This window comes from Oncorhynchus gorbuscha, linkage group LG11 (assembly GCF_021184085.1).
Source record: "Oncorhynchus gorbuscha isolate QuinsamMale2020 ecotype Even-year linkage group LG11, OgorEven_v1.0, whole genome shotgun sequence".
Taxonomy (NCBI): domain Eukaryota; kingdom Metazoa; phylum Chordata; class Actinopteri; order Salmoniformes; family Salmonidae; genus Oncorhynchus; species Oncorhynchus gorbuscha.
Window position 1 is genome coordinate 26,960,217 of NC_060183.1, and position 15,108 is coordinate 26,975,324.

At 43.6% G+C, this 15,108-nt stretch overlaps 1 protein-coding gene across 2 annotated transcripts in view; it reads right to left on the bottom strand.

Moving 5' to 3' along the window:
- The window catches only part of LOC124048420 (integrin beta-3-like), a 40,530-nt gene that overhangs the window by 15,548 nt on the left and 9,874 nt on the right, over nucleotides 1-15,108 (bottom strand). For both annotated transcript variants that reach the window (XM_046369197.1, XM_046369198.1), the window contains exons 5-9: nucleotides 6,453-6,615; nucleotides 6,194-6,355; nucleotides 5,876-5,971; nucleotides 5,651-5,740; nucleotides 2,583-2,717 (exon numbers count right to left, since the gene is read on the bottom strand). In XM_046369197.1, coding sequence (XP_046225153.1) covers nucleotides 2,583-2,717; nucleotides 5,651-5,740; nucleotides 5,876-5,971; nucleotides 6,194-6,355; nucleotides 6,453-6,615 — 646 coding nt within the window. The remainder of the gene's footprint in view (nucleotides 1-2,582; nucleotides 2,718-5,650; nucleotides 5,741-5,875; nucleotides 5,972-6,193; nucleotides 6,356-6,452; nucleotides 6,616-15,108) is intronic.

Consider the following 15,108-nt stretch of genomic DNA (forward strand, 5'->3'; position numbering starts at 1 on the left):
TAAGAAGAGAGTCAGACCGAAATGCAGCGTGTAGGTTACTCATGACTTTAATGAATGAAAACGGTGCATGAAATAACTGAAAAAAACAACAAATGAAACGTGAAACTAATTACAGCCTATCTGGTGACTACTACACAGAGACAGGTACAAACACCCACAAAATACAAAGCGAAAGTCAGGCTGTCTAAATACGGTTCTCAATCAGAGACAACGACAAGCACCTGACTCTGATTGAGAATCGCCTCAGGCAGCCAAGCCTAACTAGACGCACCCCTAATCAGCCGCAATCGCAAATAATACAAACCCAATACGAATACAACATATAAACCCATGTCACACCCTGGCCTACCCAAACATATAACAAAAACACAAAATACAATGACCAAGGCGTGACAGTGGGCAGAAAAAGCATGTGCGAGCAAGGAGGCCTACAAACCTGACTCAGTTGCACCAGCTATGTCAGGAAGAATGAACTAAAATTCACCCAACTTATTGTGGAAGCTTGTGGAAGGCTACCCGAAACATTTGACCCAAGTTAAACAATTTAATGGCAATGCTACCAAATACTAATTGAGTGTATGTAAACTTCTGACCCACTGGGAATGTGATGAAAGAAATAAAAGCTGAAATAAATAATTCTCTCCACTATTATTCTGACATTTCTTAAAATAAAGTGGTGATCCTACCTGACCTAAAACGGGGAATGTTTACTTTATAAAAAATAAAAAATAAAATGTCAGTAATTGTGAAAAACGGAGTTTAAATGTATTTGGCTAAGGTATATGTAAACTTACGACTTCCACTGTATGTACAAAAATGGATGACGCAACTACAGACTGCCCCTTAAGTGTGCGAGTTTGAGCATGTGTCCGTTTGTCAGCATGACTTAGATTAAGCAATAAAAGCCACAATTTTATTCCATAGGCTGGGTTCCACACTGTGCATCTGTTGCAAGAGTTCATTTTTCACTGGCTGTCCACTGGTTTCAAAAACAATGATTGATAGGCAGGTTAAACCTCTTGAAATCAACCACTATTGGTTTCAAATACACATTTAGATTTGTGAACAGCCATCCAGAACAACCACAATCCGTAAGGGGTAAATAGCTAAATGAGAGAGCAGCAGTGTGATTCACATCAATTTGCAATGTAGATAACAATAATAAGTGATATCTGTATCTCCGTAGACGACACCACTGCTGTCATCCTTACCTCCAAGCGTTTATTCAAGTTGGATAATCTTTGGATGCTGACAGCAGTCGCACCATTGGAAGACATAGCTTGGACTGTAGCCTACAAAAGCCTATTCCTGCTCTTTTCCCGCGATCGATCAAACCCATTTGGTGTGTCACTATAGTGGTCTCTGACTTGTGGTCAGACTCGCTGAGGTGGAACAAACTTAAACTTGAATTTAAAAGTAATCCCCGAAGTAATCTAGTTTTTCAAAAGTATCTAATCTGTTTACAGATTTTTTGTAATCCCTTATATGTTACGGATTACATGTCATCTGTTACTCCCCAACCCTGGTCTTGGGTGTGGGACTGAGGGTGTCTATGAGTATATGAGCAGTGTGTACGCACACATTTCTCTTTTCAGATGTTTTCTGTGTGCATATGACTGACCCCTCCACATGCGAGTGTGCGTGTGTGACTGTTCCAAGCTAGACAGTTGGACATGGATCATGAGGCTGGCACGAGTGAATCAGAGCACTGGGGAAGTGTACAGGAAACGGGCTGGTGCCAGGCCCAGACACACACACACAGACACACACAGACACACCAGTTAGTAACACACCCATCAAAAGAAAAGGGGAAAGAGAGCAAAGTACCCCCTCCCTCATAATAGGAATAAACAAATAAAACAAGTAGAGAGAATAGAAGTGGGAAGGAAGCAAGCTCCCTGGAGGAGTGCATGCAGATCCGAAATGACCTCTCAAGAAAGTGAAATAATAATAATAAGAAGGACGGAGTGATACAAGAGAGTATAGGGGTCCTTGACCCTATTTGAATACTTACAAAATACACCCTTCCTTGAAGTAATCGTTGATCTGACATTACTAGATAGGTGAAAGTTTTTTACTGGAACCCTTCCTAGACTATCAATTTGGGTTAGATCAGTGAATAGTTCAAGGAAGAGGAAGGAAAGGTGCATTGTTTAAGTATTCAAACAGGGTAGCCCTGGGCAGAAGAGAGAGAGAGAGAGAGAGAGAGAGAGAGATAGAGAGAGAGAGAGAGAGAGAGAGAGAGAGAGAGAGAGAGAGAGAGAGAGAGAGAGAGAGAGAGAGAGAGAGAGAGAGAGAGAGAGAGAGAGAGAGAGAGAGAGAGAGAGAGAGAGAGAGAGAGAGAGAGAGAGAGAGAGAGAGAGAGAGAGAGAGAGAGAGAGAGAAATTTCTCCCACATGAGGTCATCAGTAAAGTGGGGATTGAGGATGGCTTAAAAAAAAACATCATTTGGTAAGGGCCCCAGTGATTACCGTGTCTCCTGTTTGAAGTCTAGAGCAGGAGCGTATAGGCTAGGGATGACCTCTCAGGAAAAGTAGAAAAAATAAGGAAAGATGAAGTGATCTGAGAAAAAGCCCTCTTACCGTGTCTCCTATTTTGAGTCCAGAGCAGGATTTTATGCCAGGGATGACCTCTCCATTGAGACAGGTGGCGTTGAAGGAGAGAGACAGCTCCTCAGGAACCCCCTGTGTCTCCATGTCAATCACTGAGCGGATTTTCTGTCCACAGAATTACACACAGATGAAACAAGCCATAAAACACACACATGAAAGATAAAACACTAAATAATCTTCATTGGATAAGAATTCAACCCCCTGAGCCAATACATGTTAGAATCACCTCTGCAGCTATTACAGCTGTGAGTCTTTCTGGGTAAAACTCTAAGAGTTTTCCACACCTGAATTGTGCAACATTTGCCCATTATTCTTTTCAAAATTCTTCAAGCTCTGTCAAATTGGTTGTTGATCATTGCTAGACAAACAGATTTTCAAGCAGATTTAAGTCAACACTGTAACGTGGCCAGCCGGGAACATTCACTGTCTTCTTGGAAAGTGATTCCAGTGTAGATTTGACCTTGTGTTTTAGGTTATTGTCCTGCTGAAAGGTGAATTCATCTCCCATTGTCTGATGGAAAGCAGACTGAACCAGGTTTTCTTCTAGGATGTTGCCTCTGCTTAGCTCCTTTCCATTAAATTTTTCTCCTGAAAAACTCTCCAGTCCTTAACGATTACAAGCATACCAACACATCTCTTGCGCCACTAGGGTCACTAGGGTCACTAGGGTTTTGCGTCACTATGGTCGCCCATAGAAAAGCGTACAAGGCCCTCCCTTCGGCAAATCTGACCATGATTCCATTCTCCTGCATACTGTTTACAAACAAAAGTTCAAACAAGATTCATCTGATCATTTGTTCTTAACTGACTTGCCTAGTTAAATAAAGGTTAAATAAAAAAAACATATTAAAAAAATAACATTGAGCAGTTTACCACAACAGTCACGAGTTTCATCAATAACTGCATAGACAATGTCATCCCCACAGTGACTATAAGAACGTGTTCCAACCAAAAACCATGGACTACAGGCAACATCCATTTTTGGCTAGAGCTATCCACTTACACTAAACAGGACACTGACATGGACGCATACAAGAAATCCGACGAGACATCAAACATGCAAAAGGACACTATAGGAGGACAGTGGAAACCTATTACACCGGCTACGATGCTCACTGTATGTGGCAGGGCTTGCAGACGATAACGGAATATGAAGGGAAACCCAGCAAGGAGCTGACCAGCGACGCAGAACTCCCAAACCTTCCATCCAGGACCTCTATATCAGGCGGTGTCAGAGGAAGGCCCGACAAAAGACTCAAGCCACCCAAGCCATAAACTGTTCACTCTGCTACTGTCCGGTAAACAGTACCGGAGCATCGGTGCTCGGTACAACAGGCTCCAAGACAGCGTCTACCCCCAAGCCATAAGACCGTTAAATAGCCAGACTGCTCAATAGTCAAGTCAATGAATGGTACCCAAACTATCTTGCACTGACCCTACACACACTCAGTAGGCATTATATACATATCATATATACATAGACACTCACACACACGACACTGTCACTCCCACATTCAAACACTACACACACACACACACACACACACACACACACACACACACACACACACACACACACACACACACACACACACACACACACACACACACACACACACACACACACACACACACACACACACACACACACACACACACACACACACACAATTTGCTGCTGCTACTCTGTTCTTTATTTTATTTTACTATTATCTATCCGGATGCGTAGCCACTTTACCCTGCCTTTATGTACATATCTACCTCAAGTACCTCTGTACATTGATCTGGTACGGGTATATAGCTGGTACTATATATAGCTCCATTCTTGTGTATTCTATTTTATTCCTCTTGTGTTGGTTACTATTTTAAAATGCTGTATATATTTTTTTCAACTCTGCATCATTGGGGAAGTTTCGTAAGCAAGCATTTCACTGTAAAGTCTATACCAGTTGTATTCACCGCATGTGATAAATAATTTTTTATTTGATTTTGATTTGATAGCATGATGCAGCCAACACTATGCTTGCAAATATGGAGAGTGGTACTCAGTAATGTGTTGTATTAGATTTTCCCCAAAACATAACATTTTGTATTCAGGACAAAAAGTGAATTGCTTTGCCACGTTTTTTTGCAGTATTACTTTAGTGCCTTGCTGCAAACAGGATGCATGTTTTGGAATATTTGTTTTCTGTACAGGCTTCCTTCTTTTCACTCTGTCAATTAGGTTAGAATTTTTAACTACAAGGTTACTGATCCATTCTCAGTGTTCTCCTATCACAGCCATTAAACTCTAGAACTGTGTTAAAGTCACCATTGGCCTCATGGCGAAATCCCTGAGCAGTTTCCTTAATCTCCAGCAACTGAGTTAGGAAGGGTGCCTCTATCTGTGATTTGGTGTATTGATACACCATCCAAAGTGTAATTAATAACTTCACCATGCTTACCGGGATATTTAATGCCTGCTTTTTTTTAACCATCTACCAATAGGTGCCCTTCTTTGCGAGGCATTGGAAAACCTCCCTGGTCTTTGTGATTGAATCTGTGTTTAAAATTCACTGCTTGACTGAGGGACCTTACAGATAATTGTATGTGTGGGGTACAGAGATGAGGTAGTATTACAAAATCATGTTAAACACTATTATTGCGCACAGAGTGAGTCCATGCAAGTTATGATGTGACTCGTTAAGCACATGTTTACTGAACTTCTTTAGGCTGGCCATAACAAAGGAGTTGAATCCTTATTGACAGACATTTCAGCTTTTCATTTTTTATTAATTTGTAAAAATGTCTAAAAACACAATTCCATTTCACATTATGGGGTATTGTGTGTAGAAAAAAAATTGAATTTCAGGCTGTAACACAACAAAATGTGGAAAAAGTCAAGGGGTGTGAATACTTTCTGAAGGCACTATAGATATAAAGACACACAGACTCATGGTAGCACCTACCCACACGCAGACACACACACAGACACACACACAGACACAAAGACATACACACAGATAGACACATACACACACACACGCAGGTCCACTCACCGCATAGGCATTTAATATGAGCTGGATGACATTGCCTGAGTCATTGGACAGGGTGCCCACAGTGGTCCCAGGAATTAGCTCACTGTAGTTCTGTCAAACAAAGAAATCATTCAATACATTTGAATTCCATTGTAAGTCAAAACATGTGAACGTGAAAATTTGTGCAAACTTTCCAAAGACACTGATTGATTGGTTGGTTGGATGGCTCAATTAATTGTTACTGACCTGGTAGAGGGGCACCACAGGACTGGTGACGGCAAAGATGAGGTTGATGTTGTTCTCTGACATCTTCTCTGTGATCAGAGCCAGTGACGGGTAGTCCTGGAAGAGGAAGAGCAGAGTGAGGAGTTTCACACACACACACACACACACACACACACACACACACACACACACACACACACACACACACACACACACACACACACACACACACACACACACACACACACACACACACACACACACACACACACACACACACACACACACACACACACACACACACACACACACGACACATGATCCGCCCACCCGACTGACCATGATAGTAGACATGCTGTACATGTTCTCTGAGTTGAGGTGGCACTTCCCGTCATTGGGCTGCACGATACCCGCCAGGCGCCCATCAAGCGCCACGTGGGTCTTGGCATCGGTGGTGAAGATCAGGAGGTGAGAGGCACCCTGACGCCAACCGATCTTCTCCTGAGGTTGACCAACAAAGGATGGGTGAGTGAACAAAAATGGTAGAAAGATAAAGAGTAAGACACTGTGTGTGTGCGTGACGTTACACTGGCCTCACATTACACACGGCAGCCTGTATAATGGCGTCGAAGCCTCCCTCGGGGGCATCTCTGTTCCTGGACACAATTTGTTTCTTCACCTCCTCAGTGAAGCGGCCCACCTCCTCAGTCAGAGACAGCACATGCTTGTAGCCAAACTGGGGCAGGCAGGTGGTGTTGATCCTGCCAATCAATGAATTCATTAAATAATCCATCAGTGAATCAATTAATGAATCAATCCCTCCATCCATCCATTCACCCCACTGTTCTAGTTATACAAAGAGGGGAAAATGATTTACATTTACATCAGTGGAGGCTCCTCAGAGGATGAAAGGGACGACCATCCTCAGTGATATTCATTAAAAAATAATAGTGAAACATTAAAAAGTTGTCCTTTTTAGATAAAACTATATTAAGTATATTCATGTCACTAAATAATTGAGTAAAACACACTGTTTTGCAATGAAGGTCTACAGTAGCCTCAACAGAACTCTGTAGGGTAGTACCATGGTGTAGACGGAGGACAGCTAGCTTCAGTCCTCCTCTGGGTACAAAACCTAGGAGGTTCATGGTTCTCACCCCCTTCCATACACTTACACAGTAATTATGACAACTTCTGGAGGACGTCCTCCAACCTATCAAAGTTCTTGCAGCATGAACTGACATGTTGTCCACCCAATCAAAGAATCAGAGAATTAATCTAGTACTGAGAGCATAAGCTACAGCTAGCTAGTTGTAACGATGTGCAGTGAGAGTAGGAAGCAAGTTTAGGGAGTGAGTGTTTTAATAAATAAACACAACATAATACAAAATAAGAAACACGAACAACGCACAGACATGACACAGGGAAGGAACCAAAGGGAGTGACATATATAGGGAAGGTAATCAGGGATGTGAGGGAGTCCAGGTGAGTCTGATGAAGTGCAGGTGCGCATAATGATGGTGACAGGTGAGCGCCATAACAAGCAGCCTAGTGATATAGAGGCCCGAGAGGGAGCACACGTGACAGTACCCCTTCACCGACGTGCGGCCACTGCCGCAGGACGCCGACCAAAATGACGATCCCAGGATCAGGAGCAGAACGGTCACCTCTTCTGAGGCGCGGGAAACCTGTCAGTCCGTCTGAGACGCGGGAGCATGGCGACCTAGAGTGCCGGAGAGAGAGCATATGTGACGGAACCCCCTCCCCGGCCCGTTCGGCTCCAGCTGCAACCAAATGGACGATCCTGGAGATCTGGAGCAGACCAGTCACCCTTGCTGATGCGCGGGAACCTGTCGCTGGCTGGAGTGCGGGAACCTGACAAACCGGCTGGAAGCAGACGAGCCTGGCGATCCGGTGAAGGTATGGAAGCCCGACGAGCCAGCTGAGGCAGGGGAGTCTGGCGATCCGGCTGAGGCATGAGAGTCTGACGAACCGGCGGAGGCAGGGGAGCCTGGCGATCTGTCTGAGGCACGAGAGCCTGTAGCAGCTCCCAGACCCGACGTCATTCCCACCGAAAAAACTCCCTGATGCTTCCCTTAGGTGAGGCGTTATTCTGTAATGATGTTCGCTGAGAGTCTGGAAGCAAGTTCAGGGAGTGAGTGTTTAATAAATAAATACAACATAATACAAAATAAGAAAGACAAACAATGCACAGACATGATACAGGAACAGAAACAATTAATTAAAAAATATATATTTCACCTTTATTTGACCATGTAGGGCCAGTTGAGAACAAGTTCTCATTTACAATTGTGACCTGGCCAAGATAAAGCAAAACAGTACGACAGAAACAAACATACAGTCAATGACACAACAGAAAATCTGTATACAGTGTGTGCAAATGAAATAAGGAGGTAAGGCAATAAATAGGTCATAGTGGCAAAGTAATTACAATTTAGCAATTAACACTGGAGTGATAGATGTGCAGATGAGGATGTGTAAGTAGAAATACTGGTTTGCAAAAGAGCAGAGGAAAACCAAAAACAAATATGGGGATGATGTAGGTAGGTGGTAGGATGGGCTTTTACAGATGGGCTGTGTACAGCTGCAGCGATCGGTAAGCTGCTCTGACAGCCAATGCTTGAAGTTAGCGAGGGAGATATAAGTCTCCAACTTCAGTTTTTGCAATTCGTTCCAGTCATTGGCAGCAGAGAAATGGAAGGAAATGCGTCCAAAGGAAGTGTTGGCTTTGGGGATGACCAGTGAAATATACCTGCTGGAGCGTGTGCTACTGGTGGGTGTTGCTATGGTGACCAGTGAGCTGAGATAAGGCGGGGCTTTACCTAGCAAAGACTTATAGATGACCTGGAGCCAATGGGTTTGGCGACTAATATGTGGCGAGGACCAGCCAACGAGAGCATACAGGTCACAACGATGGGTAGTATATGGGGCTTTGGTGACAAAACGGATGGCATTGTGATAGGCTGCATCCAATTTGCTGAGTAGTGTTGGAAGCTATTTTGTAAATGACATCGCTGAAGTCAAGGACTGGCAGGATAGTCAGTTTTATGAGGGTATGTTTGGCAGCATGGGTGAAGGAGGCAAGGAGGCTTTGTTGCAAAATAGGAAGCCGATTATCGATTTAACTTTGGATTGGAGATTCTTAATGTGAGTCTGGAAGGAGAGTTTGCAGTCTAGCCATACACCTAGATATGTGTAGTTGTCCACATATTCTAAGTCAGAACCGTCCAGCATAGTGATGCTAGGCAGGCAGGCGGGTGCTGGCAGTGATCATTTGAAGAGCATGCATTTAGTTTTTCTGGCAATTAAGAGCAGTTGGAGGCCACGGAAGGTGTGTTGTATGGCATTGAAGCTCATTTGGAGGTTTGTTAACACTGTGTCCAAAGAAGGGCCAGATGTACACAGAATGGTGTCGTCTGCGTAGAGGTGGATCAAAGAATCACCAGCAGCAAAGAGAGACATCATTGATATATACAGAGAAAAGAGTCTGCCCGAGAATTTAACCCTGTGGTACCCCCATAGAGACTGCCAGAGGTCCAGACAACAGGCCCCCCAATTTGACACACTAAACTCTATCTGAGAAGTAGTTAGTGAACCAGGCAAGGCAGGTATTAGAGAAACCAAGGCTGTCGAGTCTGCCGATAAGAATACGGTGATTGACAGACTCGAAAGCCTTGGCCATGTCGATGAAGATGGCTGCACAGTGCTGTTTTTTATCGATGGTCGTTATGATATCGTTTAGGACCTTGAGCGTGGCTGAGATGCAGCTCGGAAACAGGATTGCATAGCGGAGAAGGTACGGTGGAATTCGAGATGGCCGGTGATCTGTTTGTTCACTTGGCTTTTGAATACTTTAGAAAGGCAGGGCAGGATGGATATAGGTCTGTAACAGTTTGGGTCTAGAGTGTCTCCCCCTTTGAAGAGGGGAATGACCGCGGCCACTTTCCAATCTTTAGGAATCTCAGACGATACGAAAGAGAGGTTGAACAGACTAGTAATAGGGGTTGCGACAATGGCGGAGGATAATTTTAGGAATAGAGGGTCCAGATTGTCTTGCCCAGCTGATTTGTAGGGATCTAGATTCTGCAGCTCTTTCAGGACATCAACTGTCTGGATTTGGGTGAAGGAGAAGTGGGGGGGAGGGCTTGGGCCAGTTGCTGCCGGGGGTGCAGAGCTGTTGCCCGGGGTTGGGGTAGCCAGGTGGAAAGCATGACCAGCCGTGGAGAAATGCTTATTGAAATTCTCGATTGTCGTGGATTTATTGGTGGTGACAGTGTTTCCTAGCCTCAGTGCAGTGCGGTGCAGTGCGCCACAGGATGTTTTTGTGCTGGTCAAGGGCAGTCAAGTTTGGAGTATACCTAGGGCTATATCGGTCCTTAGTTCTACATTTTTTGAAAGGGGTATGCTTATTTAAGATGGTGCGTAAGGCACTTTTGAAGAACAACCAGTCATCCTCTACTGACAGGATGAGGTCAATATCCTTCCAGGATACCCGGGCCAGGTCGATTAGAAAGGCCTGCTCTCAGAAGTGTTTAGGTAGAGTTTGACAGTGATGAGGGGTGGTCGTTTGACCGCGGACACATAACGGATGCAGGCAATGAGGCAGTGATCGCTGAGATACTGGATGAAAACAGCAGAGGTGTATTTAGAGGGCAAGTTGGTCAGGATGATATCTATGAGGGTGCCCATGTTTACGGATTTGAGGTTGTACCTGGTAGGTTTCTTGATAATTTGTGTGAGATTGAGGGCATTTATCTTAGATTGTAGGACTGCCGGGGTGTTAAGCATATCCCAGTTTAGGTCACCTAACAGTACGAACTCTGACAGTAGAAGGGGGGGGGGGCAATCAATTCACATATGGTGTCCAGGGCACAGCTGGGAGCTGAGGGGGTCAATAACATGTGGAAACAGTGAGAGAGACTTATTTCTGGAGAGATGGATTTTTAAAAGTAGTAGCTCGAACTGTTTGGGCATAGACCTGGATAGTAGGACAGATTGCAACTCTGCCCCCTTTAGAAGTTCTATCTTGTCGGTAAATGTTGTAATTGGGAATGGAAATTTCGGATTATTTGGAGGCTTTCCTAAGCCAGGATTCAGACACAGCGAGGACATCAGGGTTGGCGGAGTGTGCTAAAGCAGTGAATAAAGCAAACTTAGGGAGGAGGCTTCTGATGTTAACATGTATGAACCCAAGGCTTTTCCGGTTACAGAAGTTAACACATGAGAGCACCTGGGGACACACAGGGCCTGGGTTGAGCTTAACATCACCACAGGAACAGAGGAGTAGGATAAGAGTACGGCTAAATGCTATAAGAACTGGTCGTCTAGTGCGTTCGGAACAGAGAGTAAAAGGAGCAGACTTCTGGGCGTGGTAGGATAGATTCAGGGCATAATGCACAGACAAGGGCATGGTAGGGTGCGAGTACAGTGGAGGTAAACCTAGGCATTGAGTGAGGATGAGAGAGGCAACAACACCTGGGGAAGGAACCAAAGGGAGTGACATATACAGTTAAAGTCTGAAGTTTACATACACTTAGGTTGGAGTGATTAAAACTCGTTTTTCAACCATTCCACAAATGTCTTGTTAACAAACTCTAATTTTGGCAAGTCGGTTAGGACATCTACTTTGTGCATGACACAAGTACATTTTCCAACAATTGTTTACAGACAGATTATTTCACTTATAATTCACTATAATCACAATTCCAGTGTGTCAGAAGTTGATTGTGCCTTTAAACAGCTTGGAAAATTCCAGAAAATTATGTAATGGCTTTAGAAGCTTCTGATAGGCTAACTGACATCATTTGAGTGAATTGGAGGTGTACCTATGTATGTATTTCAAGGCCAACCTTCAAACTCAGTGCCTCTTTGCTTGACATCATGGGAAAATCAAAAGAAATCAGCAAAGACCTCAGAAAAAATTGTAGATCTCCACAAGTCTGGTTCATCCTTACGAGCAATTTCCAAATGCCTCAAGGTACCATGTTCATCTGTACAAACAATAGTACGCAAGTATAAACACCATGGGACCACACAGCCGTCATACCGCTCAGGAAGGAGACGTGTTCTATCCCCTAGAGATTAATGTACATTGGTGCGAAAAGTCCAAATCAAATCAATCCCAGAACAACAGTAAAGGACCTGGTGAAGATGTTGGAGGAAACATTTACAAAAGTATCTATATCCACAGTAAAACGAGTCCTATATCGACATAACCTGAAAGGCTGCTCAGCAAGGAAGAAGCCACTGCTCCAAAACCAACATTAAAAAAGCCAGACTATGGTTTGCAACTGCACATGGGGACAAATATCATACTTTTTGGAGAAATGTTCTCTGGTCTGATGAAACAAAAATAAAACTGTTTGGCCATAATGATCATCGTTATGTTTGGAGGAAAAAGGGGGAGGCTTGCAAGCCAAAGAACACCATCGCAACCATGATGCATGGGGTGGCAGCATCATATTGTGGGGGTGCTTTGCTGCAGAAAGGACTGGTGCACTTCACAAAATAGATGGCATCATGAGGAAAGAAAATGATGTGGACATATTTAAGCAACATCTCAAGACAAGACATTAGTCTTGTTACAGCTTGGTCGCAAATGGGTCTTCCAAATGGACAATGACCCCAAGCATATTTCCAAAGTTGTGGCAAAATGGCTTAAGGACAAGGTCAAGGTATTGGAGTGGCCATCACAAAACCCTATAGAACATTTGAGGGTAGAACTGAAAAAAAATGTGTGCGAGCAAGGAGCCCTACAAACCTGACTCAGTTACTACAGCTCTGTCAGGAGGAATGGGCCAAAATTCACCCAACTTATTGTGGGAAGCTTGTGGAAGGCTACCCGAAATGTTTGACCCAAGTTAAACAAATTAAAGGCAATGCTACCAAATACTAATTGAGTGTATGTAAACTTCTGACCCATTGGGAATGTGATGAAAGAAATACAAGCTGAAATAAATCATTCTCTCTACCATTCTCTACATTCTTAAAATAAAGTTGTGACCCTAACTGAACTAAAACAGGGAATCTTTACTCTGATTAAATGTCAGCAATTGTGAAAAACTGAGTTTAAATGTATTTGGCTAAGGTGTATGTAAACTTCTGACATCAACTGTATAGGGAAGGTAATCAGGGAAGTGATGGAGTCCAGGTAAGTCTAATGAAGCGGAGGTGCACATAGCGATGGTGACAGGTGTGCGCCATAACTAGCAGCCTGATGACTTAGAGGCCTGAGAGGAAGCACACGTGACACTATCCCTGCTGTGGAAATGTGGTGAGTAGTTAACTCAAAGAGAAAGACAATATTGAAACAGTTTTGAACAAATACATTTCTTTAAAAATGAAGGAGAAGCAAGAGAGAGAGATAGAGAGAGAGCTAGCTATATTTTGTTGTATTTTTATCACTTTCACTTAGCTAGTGAATCCAGCTAGCTAGTTAAGCCTACTCAAACACCCGGCTCAAATAGAGAGGGATGCTATGTTAGCTAGCTGGCTATGGCTTTTCAATACTGGAAATCTTCCAAATCAAGGTATTTTCCTATTTTGTTGCATTACAACCTGTAATTTTAATTCCTTTTAATTCCGATTTCATGTAATTTTGCTGGAAGTGGTGTTGGAGGGCCAGTAGGAGGCACTCTTTCCTCTGGTCTAAAAAATATCCCAATTCCCCAGGATAGTGAGTGGGGACACTGCCCTGTGTAGGGTGCCGTCTTTCAACATTAAACAGGTGTCCTGACTTTCTGAGGTCATTAAAGATCCCATGGCAGTTGTCGTAAGAGTAGGGGTGTTAACCATGGTGTCCTGGCCAAATTCCCAATCTGGCACTCAAACCATCACAGTCACCGAATAATCCCCAGTTTACAATTGGCTCATTCATCCCCCTCCTCTCCCCTGTAACTATTCCCCAGGTCGTTGCTGTAAATGAGAATGTGTTCTCAGTCAACTTACCTGGTAAAATAACTGATTTAAAAAAAATGGACATACACAAAATAGTCCAAATTGGTGATATGAAAAAAATAACTTGTTTCAAAGAGTTCTAATATGTTTTTGAAAGTGGTGCGTGCTTATGTATTCACCCCCTTTGCTATGAAGCCCCTAAATAAGATCTGGTGCAGCCAATTACCTTCAGAAGTCACATAATTAGTTAAATAAAGTCCACTTGTGTGCATCTAAGCGTCACATGATCTCAGTTTATATACACCTGTTCTGAAAGGCCCCAGAGTCTGCAACACCACTAAGAAAGGGGTACCACCAAGCAAGTGGCACCATGAGGTCCAAGGATCTCTCCAAACAGGTCATCAACAAAGTTGTGGAGAAGTACAGATCAGGGTTGGGTTATAAAAATATCCCAAACTTTGAACATCCCACAGAGCATTATTAAAAATTGAAAGAATATGGCACCACAACAAACCTGCCAAGAGAGGGCCGTTCACCAAAACTCATGGACCAGGCAAGGAGGGCATTAATCAGAGAGGCAACAAAGAGACCAAAGATAACCCTGAAGGAGCTCCACAGCGGAGATTGGAGTAAAAAAAAAAAAAATCTGTCCATAGGACCACTTTAAGCAGTACACTCCACAGAGCTGGGCTTTACGGAAGAGTGGCCAGAAAAAAAAACATTGCTTAAAGAAAAAAATAAGCAAACACATTTGGTGTTCGCCATAAGGCATGTGGGAGACTCACCAAACATATGGAAGAAGGTACTCTGGTCAGATGAGACAAATATTGAGCTTTTTGGCCATCAAGGAGAACGCTATGTCTGGCACAAACCCAACACCTCTTATCACCCCAAGAACACCATTCCCACAGGGAAGCATGCTGGTGGTAGCATCATGCTGTGGGGATGTTTTCATTGGCAGGGACTGGAAAACTGGTCAGAATTGAAGGAATGATGGATGGCGCTAAATACAGGGAAATTCTTGTGGGAAACCTGTTTCAGTCTTCCAGAGATTTGAGACTGGGACAGATGTTCATCTTCCAGCAGGACAATGACCGTAAGCATACTGCTAAAGCAACACTCAAGTGGTTTAAGGGGAAACATTTAAATGTCTTGGAATGACCTAGTCAAAGCCCAGACCTCAATCCAATTGATAATCTGTGGTATGACTTAAAGATTGCTGTACACCAGCAGAAACAATCCAACTTGAAGGAGCTGGAGCAGTTTTGCCTTGAAGAATGGGCAAAAATCCCAGTGGCTAGATGTGCCTAGCTTATAGAGACAAACCCCAAGAGACT